General features: G+C 41.4%; 2 protein-coding genes and 1 long non-coding RNA gene across 8 annotated transcripts in view; 2 read left to right on the top strand and 1 right to left on the bottom strand.

Annotated features, from left to right (window-relative positions):
• Positions 1–5,194, bottom strand: part of LOC113441349 (WASH complex subunit 2) — a 39,897-nt gene extending 34,703 nt beyond the window's left edge. For 3 of the 6 annotated variants that reach the window (XM_087937942.1, XM_087937940.1, XM_087937944.1), the window contains exons 1-3: positions 4,906–5,194; positions 3,550–3,714; positions 2,747–2,813 (exon numbers count right to left, since the gene is read on the bottom strand). In XM_087937942.1, coding sequence (XP_087794068.1) covers positions 2,747–2,813; positions 3,550–3,714; positions 4,906–5,091 — 418 coding nt within the window. In that variant the 5' untranslated portion in view covers positions 5,092–5,194. The remainder of the gene's footprint in view (positions 1–2,746; positions 2,814–3,549; positions 3,715–4,905) is intronic. The other 3 variants (XM_087937939.1, XM_087937941.1, XM_087937943.1) reach the window with 1 other exon arrangement.
• Positions 5,195–5,317: 123 nt separating this feature from the next.
• Positions 5,318–7,408, top strand: LOC148125165 (uncharacterized). Its single transcript, XR_015744507.1, has 3 exons — positions 5,318–6,057; positions 6,179–6,426; positions 7,325–7,408. It is a non-coding gene; the product is annotated as an uncharacterized LOC148125165 (long non-coding RNA).
• A 3,374-nt stretch (positions 7,409–10,782) lies between these two features.
• Positions 10,783–18,243, top strand: MSMB (microseminoprotein beta). The gene is made up of 4 exons (XM_087938159.1): positions 10,783–10,815; positions 12,753–12,840; positions 15,127–15,229; positions 18,081–18,243. The coding sequence occupies exons 1-4, from the start codon at positions 10,783–10,785 to the stop codon at positions 18,208–18,210; spliced, it is 354 nt and encodes a 117-aa protein (XP_087794285.1). The 3' UTR covers positions 18,211–18,243.
• Positions 18,244–18,588: the final 345 nt, after the last annotated feature.

Raw genomic sequence — 18,588 nt, 5'->3', positions numbered from 1 at the left:
TTTATTATAAGGTTATAGAACCTTGCATGTCTGTAGGTGCTTTCCTTCCCCTTCCTCCTTTCATCTTTATGAGAACAAGGGAGGGTCTTGTTAGAGATGATATTCAAAATACAATCAACAATGCTAATACAGAGCAAGTTTTAACATTAGTCAGAATGTGAAAGAGGGGAGGAGAATTTAGCTTCAAGTATGGCATTCTGTTATACTTGTATTTTCCTATCATCTCATCAAAACTCTGGCTATAACCAAAGAAAACAGTAAAATTGAATTTTTACATAGTAGAGGCAATAATAGCCCTCAATGTGTCTGCCAAGCAATAGAATAACTCCTATAATTTTGTGCTTCTGTTGCCTGTACCTTCTATGAAAATTTTAGAATGACGCAGCTCAGAGACTAGACATGTTGTTGTCAATCATTCTTTTCAGGGAAATCAATCTACAGATAATCTGACACGGCCATCCTTCTAAAGCTGGTGTTAAGCTAAAAATTCAGGTGAGCGTATCTCTGAAAGGCAAAGTCCCTCTCTGGGCCAACCAGGGTTGCTGCTTTAGCCAAGATCAAGTCACTTGTGATAGCATTCTCAATACAAACTGACTTGGTGTTCAACAAATAGCATCAGGAGTCCAGGGCCACCTCAGATCCAGTGACCTGGCAACATGGATGAAGACTGAAGGCTGCAAACCGAGACCAATCTCAACCACTATTCCCATTATCCCTGTGAATGACCCACCCTCTGATTCCCATATCTTCCTCAGCTTACCACCTAAAGTTTACCATTCCCCAAAAGCAAATAGTTTCATCCCCTAACACTTAACTAGCTACCCCATCAAATTCAGAAGCTGGAAGTAAAACGGTAGCCTTTCTGCCAAAAATAATTATCCAGTTAGCTAATATTTAATTAATGCTACCTGTACAAAGATGTAGTGAAAAGATTGAGCCCATAGGCAAATCTCTCTCTCTTCCTAGAAGCTCTCTGGATTTTCATACTGTGGTAGGGCCTCCTATTTTAAGACATAATAACTCTTGTACGTGGCAAACTTTCCAAGGAGCACCTAACCAGGCCTCTATTTCCTATTCCCAAGAGTGGAATAGGAAGAGATAGGACACATACAACCCATCCTATTTTTTCTGATTAGTAAAAGGTCAAAATATAAAAGAAGAAAAGGCCGTGTTCTGGCTGTATATCATAAAGAAATGCAATTAGAGCATTCACTCCTTTCTCCTTTCCTTGGTAGACAAACCAATCTCAAAAAAATAAAATAAAAATAAAAGAGAATGTAAAATATAAAATATTGTTTCAACTAAACTAAGAAACACATAAAGTAAATATTGTTTTTGAATTTGTATCTGTGCGAAGAGTTTTACCCGGGATTAAGCAGCTTTCAGAAATGAGGTTTTTTATGTTCTATGTTATGTATGTTTTGTCTATTGTTTTTTTAAAAGGCAAAAATTTTGATTAGTAAGAAATATAATCTGGATAACAGAATGAAAAGATGAAGAAGAACAGATAATGTAAATGCACATATTACATTTGGCACGTTTTATTGGTTTTTCCAGAAAGATTTATGTTAATATGCCTTGACTGTTTGTATGTTTTGTAAAGCTAACAAAATTTGTTTTTTTAAAAAAACAAAAACAAAAATAAGTCAGAGGAAAATAGAAGTGTGATGATTGAATAGCAGATAAACTAGAAAAGAAACGTTATTGAATAAGAGTAAAGAGAAATAAGGTGAAATCTGTTAAAGGGAATTTATGTGTCTACATTGAAATGAGATAAATTAGAAAAATGCGATATAAAATAATGTGTTACCTGCTTTGTAAATATCTATGATGGAAAGCGGTTTTATGTTTTTAGTGTTTAATGATGTTTTGTCTTGTTTGTTTCTTGTTAAAATCAATAAAATTTGTTTAAAAAAAAAAGAAACACAAATATTCAGTGGAGGAGAGGATAACTTGCAAAATTGTTCAAATTATTGGTAACTTAAATAAATAAAAGGAAAATTCTGAAAAAAATTCTACTCAATGATCTAAGTAGACCACAAAATAGAATGTATACATTCTGCCCAGAATATTATAGAACATAAGCTAAGAGTACAAAATATTAAAGAGCAAGAATAATCCACAGAATAAAAGGGTGCATCTTTGGGCAGATCACAAACGTGTAAAATGTTGCGAGTTATAAACAATTCCTGAACTTGTAGAGAGAAAATTTAGACTTCAGTACAACAGAGAAACAAACGAGGAGCCTAGTGTAGTTTAGTGCACTGCCTATTTTTTGTAAAAACAGAAACTCTTCAAACAAAGCAGACATTGTGGGGAGCAAAGTCCCTTTTTCCCAGCCTTGGTCCAGCGACTTCTTTGATGTTTTGCCCACAGATTTTAGAGAAGTAAGATACAGAACAAAAAAATAAACAATGAAAGAGAACACAACAAGAAACACAACTATACGATGACCAAAAAAGAAAGATGGACAGTTAAGAGTATAGAGAACAAGGCGGGAAGCAGCATCTGCCATCAATCCAGCAGCCACCTCCAGTGTGGAACTCTCCAATTTGGACCCCAAGACAGCTGGCTTTTATATTATATTTTTATATATAAATATTGGTTACACTCACAACAATGAAGGACAACATTCTGATTAAAGTGTGTGCTTCTGCTTGCTTGTATCCTTTCTATCAATCCCTTACAGCATTTTAAACAGACTGGATTTTACCCAAAAGGACATTATTTTTATGTATTAAACTTGCCTGTTCTAGTTTGTCTCCTCCTTCAGATTTGGATACGAGTTCATCCATTTCATCATCATAAACTCTCTAGAAATATAAACAAAGTAATTCAAATGAAGATTTGGATACTTGAAGTTCATCACTTCATCATCAAGTGTTTATAAACAAAATAATTTCAAGTAATACTTAATGTCAATTACACATACTATTCATGTGCCAGAGAAATAGGAGGAAAGTGACATTCTTCAACAAGCCATGCCCACAGAACAGGTAGTAAAATGTTTTGAATCCCACCACTGCTCACCAGTATGGTCAAACAAGGTGCCCTATCTCTGATGCTCTATGCATTCATGGACATAAACATGAAGCATGGAGGTGATGCTCTGGCCAGTGGGAAGCCATTCAACCCAGAGAGAAGAAAATCAGCAATTAATTTTTAAACAGAGCCAGTCTGGTTAGTAGTTAAGGTGCTAGGCTAGAAACCGGGAGACTGTGTTCTAGTCTTCTCTTAGGCATGGAAACAGACAGATTGAATTTAACATGGGTTAGTGCATGATTTTCAACAGAAAATCTCAGAATAACAATGGCTCCACTAATCATAAACTAGTTTGTTTAGTTTTCTATTATTTGATATGCAGGTATTTTAAATTGTATAAAAAGTTTTGCAATAATTAAAGATGCATTGTATGATAAATAACAGAACTATTTTAAATAAACAAATAACATGTTAACTGTAACTTCTTTCAGATTTTCCTTATCAGACAGAAATCTGACATTAAACTTTCTCTATTCATAACACAATATATAAAAGCAACACACTCACATTTTCAATGAACTGCATATTGGAAAGCATGAGGAAACCGTTGAAGACATTATGCAGGCGACAATCTATACTCTTAGTTTCATGAATCAGTCTGTCCATCTGCTTCTTTATTTCATGGGTCCTGGAGATGGTTTGCTGGGAGAATTCTTGCAGAAACTGCAAAAGCTGCCAAAAAATGTGTTTGTACAGAATTTAAATCACAGTGTGGAAGGAGGGAAAGATGGCAGATGGGTGGGACTGTAAAAGCACTGCCATGTTAAGATATGGAGCATCAAACACTTTTTCTCTTTAATTTAAGAAGCCTTTGGATGCATTTCCAGAAAGTTATAACATAAAATGGAGAGGTGAATCAACGACTAATAAAGGGGCCTAAAGAAACAATGGATGGAAATTAATCAAGGAAAGAAGCAACCTAACAGTGAGGACAATTAAGCAGTGGACCGGCTTGCCTTCGAAAGCTGTAGGTGCTTCATCACTGGAGGTTTTTAAGAAGAGACCGGACAGCCACTTTTCTCAAATTGTACAAGTAGTCCTTGACTTACAACAGTTCACTTGGTGACTGTTCAAAGTTACGACACTGGAAAAAAGTGAGTGATGACCATTTTTCACACTTATGACCATTGCAGCATCCCCATGGTCACCGCCACTTGACCACTGACTCGTATTTATGACGGTTGCAGTGTCCCTGGGGTCACATGATCCCCTTTTGCGACCTTCTGACAAGCAAAGTCAACGAGAAAGCCAGATTCCCTTAACAACCGTGTTCCTAATTCAGGGGGTCTTCAAACTTGACAGCTTTAAGACTTGTGGGCTTCAACTCCCAGAATTCCTCCTCCACTCATGTTAGCTCAGGAATTCTGGGAGTTGAAGTCCACAAGTCTTAAAGCTGTCAAGTTTGAAGGCCCCTGCCCTGATTTAACAACGGTGGTGATTCATTTACGTGGCAAGAAAGGCGGTAAAAGGGGGCAAAACTCACTTTGCAGATTTCTCACTTAGCAGCCTACATCTTGGGGCCGATGGCGGTCCTAACTTGAGGATTACCTGTACAGGGTCTCCTGCTTGAGCAGGAGGGTTGGACTAGAAGACCTCGAAGGTCTCTCTCTCTCCTGATTGATTGACTTGGAACCATCCTAACGGAGCGACCGGCAGCCCAACTGAAGGGCTCCCGAAGGGGAAGAAGAAGGGCCAGCGCCAAGGAAAGCGGCGGCTCGGTGAAAGGAAGCTGCCCGGGGGAATCGGGCCATTGAAGGCTGAGCCGGAAACGCCCGACTCTCTTCCCTGCAGGCGCCCGTAGCTTTGGCCTTGGCTCCCTCTGCACCCCAAGCCCAAGCCCAAGCCCAAGCCGCCTGCTCTTACCCCGGCGTCGGCCGCTAGGGACCAGGTCTGGCTCCTGGAGCGAATCTCTTCCAGGGACCAGGCGCGCTCCCAAAGCAGCAGCGCCGCCGCCGCCGCTGCTGCCGCCGCCTCCCCCTTCGTGGCTCCGGCTCCGGACGAAGCCTCCGTGTCGTCCGAGGCGGAGGAGGACGAGGTGGGAGAAGACATCGCTGCTCCGGCAGAAGAAGAAGCGCCTGCCCCTCCCTCCCTCCCTCTCTCTCTCAAAAGCCGCGGCAATGGCGTCCGTCAGCTGACGCTGCCCACGTGACCCGCGCCTCGAAAGCGCCTTAAAGTGGGCTGTCCCGACGTCCCGCCCAGTGGTTTTTTTTTTTTTTGCTAGAGTCGCTTCCGCCAGAGCTTCAGGACTGGCGGAAATGCGATGGACGAGGAAAAGAGTCCGGGAAAGGATAGGATGGGGATGGGGAAGGGAGTACGATAGGATAGATTGGGATTGGGATAGGATAAAATAAGATAGGATAAGATAGATTGGGATAGGGTAGGATTAGGATTGGGATAGGATAAAATAAGATAGGATAAGATAGATTGGGATAGGATAGGATAGATTGGGATTGGGATAGGATAAAATAAGATAGGATAAAATAGATTGGGATTGGGATAGGATAGATTAGGATTGGGATAGGATAAAGTAAGATAGGATAAAATAGATTGGGATTGGGATAGGATAGATTAGGATTGGGATATGATAAAATAAGATAGACTGCGATAGGATAGGATAGATTGGGACTGGGATAGGATAAAATTAGATAGGATAAAATAGATTGGGATCGGATAGGATAGATTGAGATAGGATAGATTAGGATTGGGATAGGATAAAATATATTGGGAGTGGATAGGATAAGATAGATCGGAATAGGATAAGATAGATTGGGATTGGGATAGGGTAAAATAAAATAGGATAAGATAGATTGGGTTAGGATAGGATAGATTGGGATTAGGATAAAATAAAATAGATTGGGATAGGATAGATTGGGAGTGAGATTGGGATATGGATAGGATAGGAAATCTTATTGTCACTTTGAATGTACACTAATCAGCATACATTAAAATGAAATTTTGTTGCATACAGCTCTCAAGGCTACAGAGCCTCAGTTGGAATTTGTCCGGCAGCAGGCGGTAACAACAGAATAACCCATGTTTTTCTTATATTTCAAGAAGAGGGGCGATTAATAGGGGTGAACTCAAAGATGCTTTTTTTTCAACAGGCAATTCAACGTTCTCATTTTTTCTTCTTTAGCGCTGACTGGATGGTGGGAAATGGAAGGATTTATATTCCTTGCAGATTGCTGGTTGTTTCCATTCTTTTGGAGAGTCACTGAGGCCACTTGGAGGTTTGTCCATGTCCTCAGGGTGACCTGAGTAGTGCTTCTTGGATGAGAAGAAAACATCTTTAAAGGAAAACAAAAAAAATCCAGTTGCCTCTTGAAAAAGCATCTTTGGGACAACCACGACCTGGATGACTGAGAATCTCCATAGACAATAGAGGTGATTAATTCCTAAATTATTCTTAGCATTCTCCCTTCCCAATTCCTATATTCCTTTGAATTTTCTAGGGTGACAGTGACATAATTTGGCAGCACAATATACCCTCTTGGGATGAGGAAAGATCCCAAAGACCCAAACCTAAGTTAGAATAACCCAGCCTGCTTTCCATTCTCATCCCTGAACAGAACAGAACTTTAGGTATCTTGCCATCCGTTAAGAAGTCTAATAATCTGCCTTTGGATGCCTGATCAAATCTTTAAAACTGAGAGATCTGTTTCACACAATATGCTACATATCACAATAACAGAATAACAGAGTTGGAAGGGCTGAAGCAGGAGATCCTATTCCATTTCAGACAAGGGGTTGTCCAGACTCTTTTTAAAAGCCTCCAGTAATGGAGCACTCACAACTTCTGAGGGCAAACTGTTCCACTGTATAGGAAATTTCTCCTGAGTTCTGGGTTGGATCTCCTTGATTAGTTTCTATCTGTTGCTTCGTTTTCTGCTTCCAGGAGTTTTGGAGAATAGCTTGACTCCCTCTTCTTTGTGACAATCCCTTCGATATTGCAACACTGCTATCATGCCATCCATAGTCATTCTTTTCATTAAACTAGACACACCCAGTTCCTGCAACCGTTCATTGTGTGTTTTGGTCTCCAGTCCCCTAATCATTTTTGTTGCTCTTTTCTGCATTCTAGTTTCTAGAGTCTCAACCAGGGGTGGGATTCTACCAGTTTGCACCTATTCACTAGAACCGGTTGTTAACATTCTAAGCATTTCGGAGAACCGGTTGTTAGAAGAAATGACTGGCCTAATCCTGTACGGAAGGCAGGAAGAAAACATTCTGGTGTTGCTTACAGAAACTGCCTCTCCGTTAACCCTTATTACATTCTTGGCAGGACTAGACTTCCTGTCTCAGGAACTTCTCTGGAGTTTTTCTTCCCTCCTTTGCTGGTATTTGCTTGCGTGGAGTGACCATTCAAAGTTACAATGGCACTGAAAAAAGTGACTTATGATCCCTTTTCACACTTACGACTGTTGCAGCATCCCCACAGTCATGAGAGGCCAGGCGAGGAGATGCGTGCCTCGATGTGAGTGATATTGAGTTGGTCACACCCAGCCAATAACATGACCACCAAGCCATGTCCACCCAGTCACATGACCATCAAGCCACACACCCCCACCTAAGCCATGCCCACAGAACCGGTTGTTAAAATTTTTAATCCCACCCCTTGTCTCAACATCTGATAGATAGATAGATAGATAGAGATAAAGATAGATATAGATAGATAGATAGATAGATAGATAGATAGATAGATAGATAGATAGATAGATAGATAGATGTAGATGTAGATGTAGATGTAGATGTAGATGTAGATGTAGATGTAGATGTAGATGTAGATGTAGATGTAGATTTAGAAGCAGCTTTCTATTATCAGCTGACTGAAGGCACACATGGCAACTGAGCAGAGCGGGGGTCTGACTAGGCTTCTTCTCCCACCCACCCCTCTGCTGGTCTTATTTACATTTTATTTTCTGACTTCCAATTGACCTGCAGGCCAGGCAGAGACAACTAAAGGGCAGGATGCAATTTGTAGTATAAGATGGTCAGGTGCAGTTTGTGCTGTAGGATTCAGACAAAGAGGATACATATCATGATCTCTACTTACATCTTTTTAATATCTTTTTTTAGGTGCATCTGGTGTGATGCTGTTTGGAATTTCCCTTTTTCAACTTCTGGTGGTACTAAAATATATATAAATTCAGCTTTTAAAATTTATTGCATTCAAGTATGGATCTTTTTCCAAAACTAATTTACAACATTGCCACTTAATACCATGTGAAAAAGGGTTTATTATCATCAGCTTATTATGCTTCCAACAATTTTTAGAAAGAATTGTCCATTTTGGCAAACAAATCTGGAACAATAAAATATACTGATTTTCGTACATACATACCTAACAATAAAACATACTGATTTTTTAAATATTTGGAGTAAATTTAATATTTTTCCTTTGAAAATCCTATCATTGCATTCTAATTGCATTGCATTTAGGTTATGTGTCCATTTATCTTTTCAGGCTCTTGAGTCATCCTTTCCCAATGATTTGAACTATAAATCAAACCTTTAAAAATTCCATATTGCATATTACAAGTTTTCCAAATTCATCCAAGTTTCTCAATATTAGCATTTGTTTCTGTAATTGCTAAAATGTTATGCTACTTAGTTAGAGATCACGAAACTGGACCATTGTGTTTAATAGAATAGCAGTGCTATGATACATCCTTAAATAAGTTCCACATAACATCACTGCAGTTGGGTTTTAGCTTCAAATAACTTAATTGCAGTTCTGTGCCTAAAGAAAAATGATAATTTTTAGATAAATGAAGCTGATTTATAAAAAAAATTGAGATGCTTAACATAAATGTTTCAGTTTTTTCAGTTTTATTTCTAGGAGAATTTATAGTGGGTTTTGATGGCCAAGTGAATGGAATGGTGGCCTAGTGGTGAAGATACTCAGCTCCCTTTCAGCAGTTTGAGAGTTCAATCCTAGGTAGCGGCAGATGTTTCTTTCTTAGGGCACAAAGAAAAATAAAATCTACTCCGAACTCCATATAGGCCTTTGGAAGGGCATCCGGCTAGTAAATTGCTCAACTCCCTCCAGTCGCCCCAACTCTACCCCGAATAGGGACTACAGGATCTTAAAAAGAGAGGTGTTTTTTGATGGCCAAATGGTATGCTGGACCCCAATTAAATACTGAGAGAAGACCATTTAATTTACAATTTATTTGAAATTTTCCAAGATAAAAAGGATTCTGATTTTACGAGAGAGAGAGAGACTAGAACAGTGATGGTGAACCTTTTAGTTGTGGTGTGCGCACGTGCTAGCACCCACAATGCAATGTGCCCTGTCCCCCCGAGCATATGTGCGCAACATTCCCCCCTCCCCCTTTACCTGCACTGCGCATGTACGCGCCTCCCAGCTGATTTTTCGGCCCAGAAATACCATAAGTGATGAAATGGGCCTGTTTTTAGGCCTCCAAAGGCTGCAGAGGCTTCCCTCGAGCCCCTGGGAGGGCAAAAATGGCCTCCCCCAGACTCCAGAGGCCCTCCGGAGGCTGCAAAGGGCACTTCCACTGTTTCCGGAAGTCCCATTTTTTGTTTTCCCAAGGCTGTAGAAGCTTCCCTTGAGCCTCCAGAAGGCCGAAAAAGGCCTCAAATGGGCTGAAAATCAGCTGGGAGGCGCACGCATGCGCAGTGCAGGTAAGTTTGGCTGGGGCTCGCGTGCCTGCACAAATGGCTCTGCGTGCCACCCTATGGTTCACCATCACGGGACTAGAACATAGACTCTCCATTCTTTTTATAATTTGCACAACAATGTAATAGTTGATTGGTTTAAGAAAAATCATTTGCCCAGTTACATCATGAAAAATTAAACATCCAATACTATGTCGGCACAAGACTTGAAAAGAGCATAGTATTAAAAGTATCAAAAATAAAATGTTAGCATGGGAAAAGACAACTTGAGTCCCATAGAATCCGTTGTGAATAGATACAGTTTCAGCTAAATTGAAATGTCTTAACATGCACCATTGAAAAAGAAAGGCGCTTCAGATTGTTCTATTGCTGCCTCATCTTCTTTGCTGGCTGCTCATATATTCAGGAATTGACTTTGTCCATCAGTTGTCCTAGACTCCTCACTAATCAGATAGTCGCCCACGATAGTCAAGTAAAAGAGAAAGACCATTCAGAAGTAATCTTATCAAGTGCTTCAGTCCCCTCCTGTTGCCAAAAGCTCGTCAGGCATTCAGTGAAACTGCCCAGAAGATATCTAGGGAACCCTTAAGCACCTGCTGGAAAATATTCAGATCCATAAGACCCCTGAGGTGATCCTTCTGTTCTTTTCATGGAGGTTCTGTATGGCACTCAAACTCATCTGAAGCAGGAAGTAATCTGGCAAAGGAAGGGTAGGCTTCAAAAAATTTACAAACCAGTTCTCTGCCCAGTTCCTGGCTGGGCGTGGCCATGGTGGGTGTGGCCTAGTCAGCCTCCTGCACCACCCTGGCTTGGGAGCGAAAATGGGACGCGGGGGGTGTTTTTGCCCTCCCCGGGCTCCGGAGGCTCTCAGGAGACCAGAAATGGCCCTGTTTCCAACCTTCCGGAACTTTCGGGAGGCCTGTTTTTCACACTCCCTAGGCTCCAGAGGCTTTCTTCAAGCCTCTGGAAGGGTGAAACGGCCACCCCGGATTCCAAAGGCTCTCTGGAGACAGGAAATGGGCCTGGAAACTTCAGGGAGGCCTGTTTTTCACCCTCCCCGAGCCTCCACACAGGCCCTTCACTTACCTGCGATCCAAAATGGGTCATGCAGGAACTCCTGGGAGGGGTGGGGTAGGGTGGGTAGGGCCAGCCAGGGGTGGGAAGTGATGAAACAGGTCTATTCGGCCTGCAGAGGCTTTTTTCAAGCCTCTGGGAGGCCGAAAAAGGCCTCAAACCAGCCGAAAATCAGTTGTGAGGCGCAGTGGAGGTAAGGGGGCGGGATTGCACACTCATGTGCAGGGAGTGTGGGGGGCACGCATTGCCTTCTGGGTGTTGGCATGCGAGCACACGAGCGCCAGCGCGCACACAATTTTTGGCACAGGAGCCCCAAAAGGTTAGCCACCACTGGTCTAAGTGGTTCCCTGATATATGGTGAGAAATTATCCGTAGACTTGACCAACGATAGTCAGAATAGAGGAAGTTGGAGCAAAAACCTCTTGTTCACAGGCTGGTTTACCAAGTAGACTTGGAGGGTTCACCAAACAGGATTGGAGCGTAATGTTCCAGGCAACCACCACTGAATTCCAGTCTGCTTTGAATTGATGTGCTCTGGAATCAGTGATCGAGAAACAAAACACTTTATTGTGGTGACTATTTCCCTGCAGAAATGAATTGCAGCATGAAACAATAAAGGCCCTGCCTGGAATCATTTGGCATTCATTCCACATGACCTATTTTACCTTGTAGCAGGTCAGTGGAACAAAACACATTGTCACATATGTTCTTTTGTACATAATTCTTTGATGGATTGCTGGAATACAGACCCCCCCTATTTGGCTCAAAGTAGAACGACTGCTTGCAGTAATTTGGACTTTGTAAAGGAACACCAGGGATAGATTCTCATAATCAATTGGCCAAACGTTTAGTTCTGGAAATTATATCAAATGCCTCTCCTGAGCAGTGCCTAGGACAAATCAACACATTTGTCAGTTGTCAAACGCTGCTCACAGGGCAGTACATACATAATGCATACATTTGCATCCACCTATAAATTTGCAGCACAGTGCCTGCAGATTCTCAGAGCAACCTATGAAAGGTAGATGATTCCATTATGGTGAGTGTCTACATAGGATTCTTTCTTTTTCTGCTCCTATCTTATGAATAGTCTGATTGGAGACTACTTAGTTGGAAGTAACGCAAAAATATTTGGTTATGATATTCAGGGTTATATATATTTTTAGCTTGGTAACGCTTAACCATTTTCAGGCTGACAGCCGGTTTGATTCCTGGGACATCTCCCAAAAAATAAGTAGAGATAAAAGGCGATAACAGGAATAAAAGGCGATACAGGAATCATATTCAAAATTAAACTAATTGAAATTGTCACACGCAGCCCTTTCTCAAAAATTGCTTTAAATGTTTGAGGTGTTGTAGGGTGTCCACAATCCATTCCTAGGGATAGGATGGAAGGTTTTCCTCTACCAACTAGATACAGTAAACATGGAGCTGGACTTTTGCCCCAATAGCAAGATAGACAACCTTTGAGGAGTGCTAGAGATGGGAAGGCAGGAGGATCCAGATATAAAGTGAATGTCTGGTAAGGAGGAAAAGATGACAGGGTGGGGAGGTCTGGATGCTGGACCAAAATTAAGGCTGGAAGGAAATGGGGACTGGAAATGGTTAGGTCTTGCATCCAAGACTTACCAGCTTTCTCTGAGGAAGCCTCCATGCCATCTTCCTTTGCTGTTCAGTTCCATAGACAGAATCGCTAAGGAAGGAAAGAGAAAATGTCTGTGTTCTTCTATGGCAGCCCCTGAGGAGACCTAGAAGGGCAGAACAGTGATCCTGAGGTCAGGCTCTTGTGCAGCTATGGCTGGAGGGAACCAAATCCTAAGGGAAGGATTGTGGCCAATGGTTCTCAATTTATTTGCATTTTCTTGCAAGAATCATGCAATACCTAATGTTCAAATGCATCTACTGGGTTAACAGGTTGTGCCTCCATTAATATTACCCATAATTACCCACTGAATTTAATTGGCATTGCTTTCCTGCTGTTTTGTTTTTTACAGAGGCATATTCTGGTTTTCCTTCTGATCCTTGCCCTTTTAAGAAACTTATGTGATGCTCAGTGTTCTGTGAAACCAGTCGGTAGAAAGGGTAAGAATTTTCTTTTGCGTTCAAAAGAAAAGGAAAAAAAATAATCCTGGTTATGCACATCCTCCTATTGGTTTTCTCAAAATGCAAAATAAAGCACCATCCAAAGAGGGCAGTCAACGTCTGATTTCAGTTTGATGAAAATAGTATCACACAATTTCACTGCGGATCTGGACTTTTCAAAGTATGTGTGCGTGGGTGCGGGTATTTATATATACATGGCATTCAGCTTTGTTCAGGTATTGTCCGTCATTGTAGTTGTGCTTTTAAAGTTGTAGCAACGTTTCGGCAGAATCTCATCTGCCATCATCAGGCTTCTGTATACAGACTTTGTTCACAGATGAATACTATACAGAAGCCTGATGATGGCAGATGAGATTCTGCCGAAACATTGCTACAACTTTAAAAGCACAACTACAATGACGTGGGAAAATACCCGAACAAAGCTGAATGCCATACATACATACACACACACACACACACACACACACACACACATACACACATATATATAAAATTAAATCCTACATCTGTACCGATACATTCCTACATAAAAATATGTACCATCTTTAAAATCAGCGTAAAATTCTGATAGAAGTGTTTTGTAACTTGAAGACTCATAAGAAGTGGATTCTTAATTATTCTTTTTGAGTGATCAGAACTACAGTAACAATAAAGCATAATGTTCTATGGACCGCTCTGTCTTTGCTTGGTTCATTTAATTCCTCCCACTCTTCCTAAAATAGTCCCTTTTGAAAACCTGTGAGGTGTTTGAGCTGTTGGCTTTTTCTTCCTTTTCATAGCAAAAATGCCCTAACCAGGAATAAAGATGTAATTTTAAGATGTTCTAGAAAGCGGATGCAGAGTTAGAAGAGGAATTTATTATATATATAGTACAGGTAGTCCTTGACTTATGACCACAATTGAGCCCAGAATTTCTGTTATTAAGTGAGACATTTGTTAAGTGAGTTTTGCCCCATTTTATGACCTCTTTTGCCACAGCTGTTAAGTAAATCACTGCAGGTGTTAAATTAGGAACACGGTTGTTAAGTGAACCTGGTTTCCCCATTGACTTTGCTTGTCAGAAGGTCGCAAAAGGGGATCATATGACCCTGGGACACTGCAGCCCGTTATAAATATGAGTCAGTTATCAAGAGTCTGAATTTTGATCCCATGATCATGGAGATGCTGCAATGGTCATAAGTGTGAAAAACGGTCATAGGTCACCTTTTTCAGTGCTGTTTGAACAGTCACTAAATGAACTGTTATAAGTCAAGAACTACCTTTTCTCTGAAATTTTCATTACTTAAAATTATCAGACATTTAAGATTTTTCATTTAAAGAAATAAACTAATAAGTTACATTATAGCTAGGTGTTGTCCTTGCAGAGTGGTGCGGTGGCCTAGAGGTGGAGCTCTCACCTCACAAGCAGGAGGCTATGAATTCGATCCTAGGTTGAGGCAGATATTTCTCTCTTTGAGCACACTGAGAATATATCTGCTGAACAAAACTCCGCATTGGTGACAGGAAGGGCATCCGGCCATTAAATGCTCTGCTAGCTCCATTTAGTTGCACAGGCTCCACCTCGCAAGTGATTATAGGGTCATTAAATGGTGATGATGATAGCTAGGTGTTGTCCTTAGTGGCCCAGAAGACCTCCAAGGCCCCTTTCAATTCTATTATTCTGTTATTCTACATATATCTATCTATCCACTATTTAAAGTTATCTGTCATTTTATTGAGCAGTTCTTGAGTTAACAGACAATAGCTTTCCTGAGCCACTAATGCGGGGGCCTTCAAACTTGACAAGTTTAAAACTTGTGTACTTCAACTCCCAGAATTCTAGAGCTAACATGACTGGAGGAGGAAATCTGGGAGTTGAAGTCCACAAGTCTTAAAGCTGTCAAGTTTGAAGACCCCTGCACTAATGGAATGGGCAACATACAAGTACATAAATAAAATATATCATTGAATCTGTTTGATGTTAAATCAAGGCTCTTACTAATAATATTACCTTGACCATCACGTCTATAATCAACCTGAGTGAATCGAACATGTGGTAGGAAATTCTATTTGGAGCTTCCAGAATTCCCCAGGGTACTTGTCAAGTTTGCGATAAAGGAAACTCTAGAAGCAAATTGCACCTGTGCTGATTACATGATAAGACAACATGAAGAAGGCTTGATCGCTTTATGAAAAATAGTCTGTCCAAATTCACTGAAAAGTGGCTGGGATCATACCCAGAAATTCAGAATTAGTTCTACATTGGTTGCATTCTGCATCTTGCAGGTTGCTTTCAGAATGGAAAATGGTACCATGCTCCTGCCGTTTGGAAAACAAACAACTGCCAAAGATGTGAATGTAAACCCAAAGAATTAATATGCTGCAGCCTGTAAGTTCAAGCCTTAAACTCTCTCGGGTTTGCTGAAGTGTTGTGTTTAAATAGTTAGATGACTACAACCCTCTTCCGAATTTGCTATATTTTGAATGTCCATTCACCTCACTTAAAAGACATCAGATTTGTGTGGTACTTTCAACTCTATATGCATAGATATATGCTCTGTATCTGTATCTATATTCATGTATTTATATCTATATTTCCATGAGAATGGTTACCAAATCCTGGTAATGCAAGATCCTGGCTGGCACAAGAACTTATGCAGGCATGGCATCTAGTCAAGGTGCTTGTGGGATAGAATTTACTTTGTCAAATACACGAAGCAGTTCCCTTCATGGATATAGATTGTATATGGAAGGTATAAGGGCAGTTCATATCTGGCTGCAAACAGTTTGCTGTTTTTTAAAGTAATGGCAAGAATATTGTTCTTGACTTTCTTGTTCTAAAGACCTTCCAAACTTTCCTGTTTGATTCTCAAATGTCTACAACTACTGATCTACTTAAACCATCTTTTGGGTTGTTGACTCTAGACCAGACATCCCCAAACTCTGGTCCATGGATTGGCACTGGTGCATGGCATACCAGCAACTGGGCCTCACGGACAAACAAAGCCCCATCTGTGGGATGCAGGCAGCACATGAAACCATGCCCCTTCTGGTCCATGGAAAACCCTCTCTAAATGGTACCGGTCCCTGGTGCCCAAAAAGTTGGGGGCCGCGGCTCTAGATCAACCCGTGTCCTGAATTCCTGCAAACTCATTTATCTATGCTTGCAAAATTATTTATTTTTATTTATTTGTTAAATGTATTTGCCACCTATCTCGATAGCTCAAACTTTATGAATAATAAATTTAAAGCTTAATAAAAGTTAAGTTAATAAACTCTCACATTGCTTAGATCATTATATTGCCCTCTCATAAAGATCTAAGCAACCTTAGATTTTATTAATGTAAATTAACTATTATTAAATCTGCATTTTATTATTCATAAAGTTTGAGCTACCGTGATAGGTGGCAAATACATTTAACAAATAAATAAAAATAATTTTACAAGAACTTGTACACTATTTTCACAAGAATAGTTATTATTCTCTTGTCTTATTGTACCGTGTTTCTCCAACAATACGGCCTCCCCCAATAGGAAGTCCCAGCATGTTTTATAGGCATAAAATCAAATTAAGCCACTCCCCCCAAATTAAGGCCTATATTAAACATGCAAAATGGGGGGGAATGGCGGGGGGAGGCTTGTTGTTAGGGAGTACTTTTGTTGCATACCCGGATATGGTGCTGCCTGTGTTGACTTCAGCGTTGGTGGGGCACTTTGTATTGGGGACAACTTCTGCCACCGTTGCTTTCCCTTCTTCCCGTGCTGCTGGCATTTGGCGCAGCTACGTGCAGCCAGTCAGGGCTCCTCCCTGCAACTGGAGCTTGGCGGAGACACTTGGCTTCAGGCGCTCCTGTCGCCACCTTCCCTTCGCCTTTGAAGGCAAAGCCAATTCTTTTAAAAACAACGTCCTACTACTGGTACAACAAAGCCTCCCCTGCTCGAGAGGGCAGCCCAACCCCATGAGGGGAGAAGAATCTCCCAGGGCCACAGCGCAGGATCAGCCCATCCTGGGAGAAGCGCCCAGCCACCATCCCTGCCTGGCGCCAGGCAGAGTGTGAAGAGCTTTGCCTGGGGTGCCCAGCACAGCTGACAGGCGGGCCTTCTTGCCTGGCAGTGGAGCTCTCGCCAAGGCAGTGAGCGCCTCCCGCTGGGCCCTCTGCTCATCTTGCCAGGGCCGCGCCAGAGCCGTGCGGGCTGTGCAGAACTGGGAAAGTGAGCCACGGGTGCGCGCCTGCCTGCCAAACAAAAGAGCCCTGACGACCTGAGCTTGGCTTCCTTCCCAAGTCCCTCCAGCCCAAACCCAAAGGGGACACCGGGAGAGGCTGCCCACCCATCTGCAGACAGGGAGGCGAGGCGACGGCAGCGCTGTTTCCCTGGCTGGTGGGTACGGCGGAGAGAGCCCGTCACCCAGCCTGTCCTCCACCCCTCACCCAGCCTGTCCCCATCCCCACACATATCCAAATGCGCCAGCAGCTCCAAACACTGTAGCGGCACAGGCATCGGGTAGAGGCGCTCACTCGGCGGGGCTCAGCTCAGAGGAGGACGCAGCGCAAGCTGTCACCTTGCCTCCCTGTCCACAGATGGGTAGGTGCTATCAGTGCCTCGGGCGGCCTGAAAGAAAACTGTCTGTGCTATTTATCTAAAGGACATGATAATAAGGGCACATCTAATACTGTTGTCAACTCATAAAATATTTCTATGGTCTTTTTAAAGTTGCCAACAGAAAGGGAGGAGGGAAAGGGGGTTTGAAAGGGCAGTACGGCAGCTTGGAAATCAAAAGTGCATTCCATAAATAGTTTTTCAAATATAGTAACTAGGCGACTGAAGTTTCTGCCACACAAATATCTCATTGGAGAATATGAATTATGATACACTCAGGGGTGGGGGGAAACGGGTCAAGGATGACAATGAATTATGTGTCTCAGAGTCAGCTATACCCAGGCAGTGCTGGACATGTTAACTCCCAATAAATCCTTTTGAAGTTTTGGAAGTTTGGCTCGAGACTCATGATTTAATTGGGGTAACTGCCAGCATCCTGACAGCTATCCTAGAATGAGAATGTCGATCTCGAAGCATCAGTTCCTCTGATAGTCTTCAGGCTGAGCACCTGAGCACCACAAATGTTTTGTACCAAGAGTCAGTCTATCTCACTAGTTCATTTGAGTCTTCGATGATTTCTTTAATGATAATTTCAATACCCTTTTTGCAACATGGCCTGAATATCTGTCTTAATTATTTAGAGTTTTCAGACCTATCAACTATGATAAGAAGAAATGCATTGCTATGTTTCACCGCCAAAGTTGCTCCATCCGTGTGGTGAAGAAGAATGATCCTACAGAAAGTTGCTACGTCTTTGCTGGGGTTGGTTAAAAGTTTGTACTCCAAGATGGGGTTTTTTTGGAAATCTGGTATTTTTTCTTTTTCCCATTCTGAGTTTTGAACTCAAGTATTCCATCTCTGTTACTAAAAAAAAAGTCTATTTACCATAATTTTGTAATTCTGAAGATGACCAGGTTCGAGACTGAAGATTTGTAGTTCCAGTCACATAAGACAATACATGTTTAATGGATTCTTAGTACATGAACTACGCTATTTTAATTACATTACTATAATGAATGTTGCCTTCATAAACTGTTAGAATAGGCCCAGTATTTAAGATTCCTATTACAAAAATGTGTATTTTGGAAAAATGAGATCTTGGACTAAATTTAATTGAACTTTAAACTGAACTTTAAAGTATGTATGTTA

This window comes from Pseudonaja textilis, chromosome 8, assembly GCF_049901715.1.
Source record: "Pseudonaja textilis isolate UNSWEBS1 chromosome 8, rPseTex1.2, whole genome shotgun sequence".
Lineage (NCBI taxonomy): Eukaryota > Metazoa > Chordata > Lepidosauria > Squamata > Elapidae > Pseudonaja > Pseudonaja textilis.
This window is presented reverse-complemented; position numbering and strand designations above follow the sequence as displayed.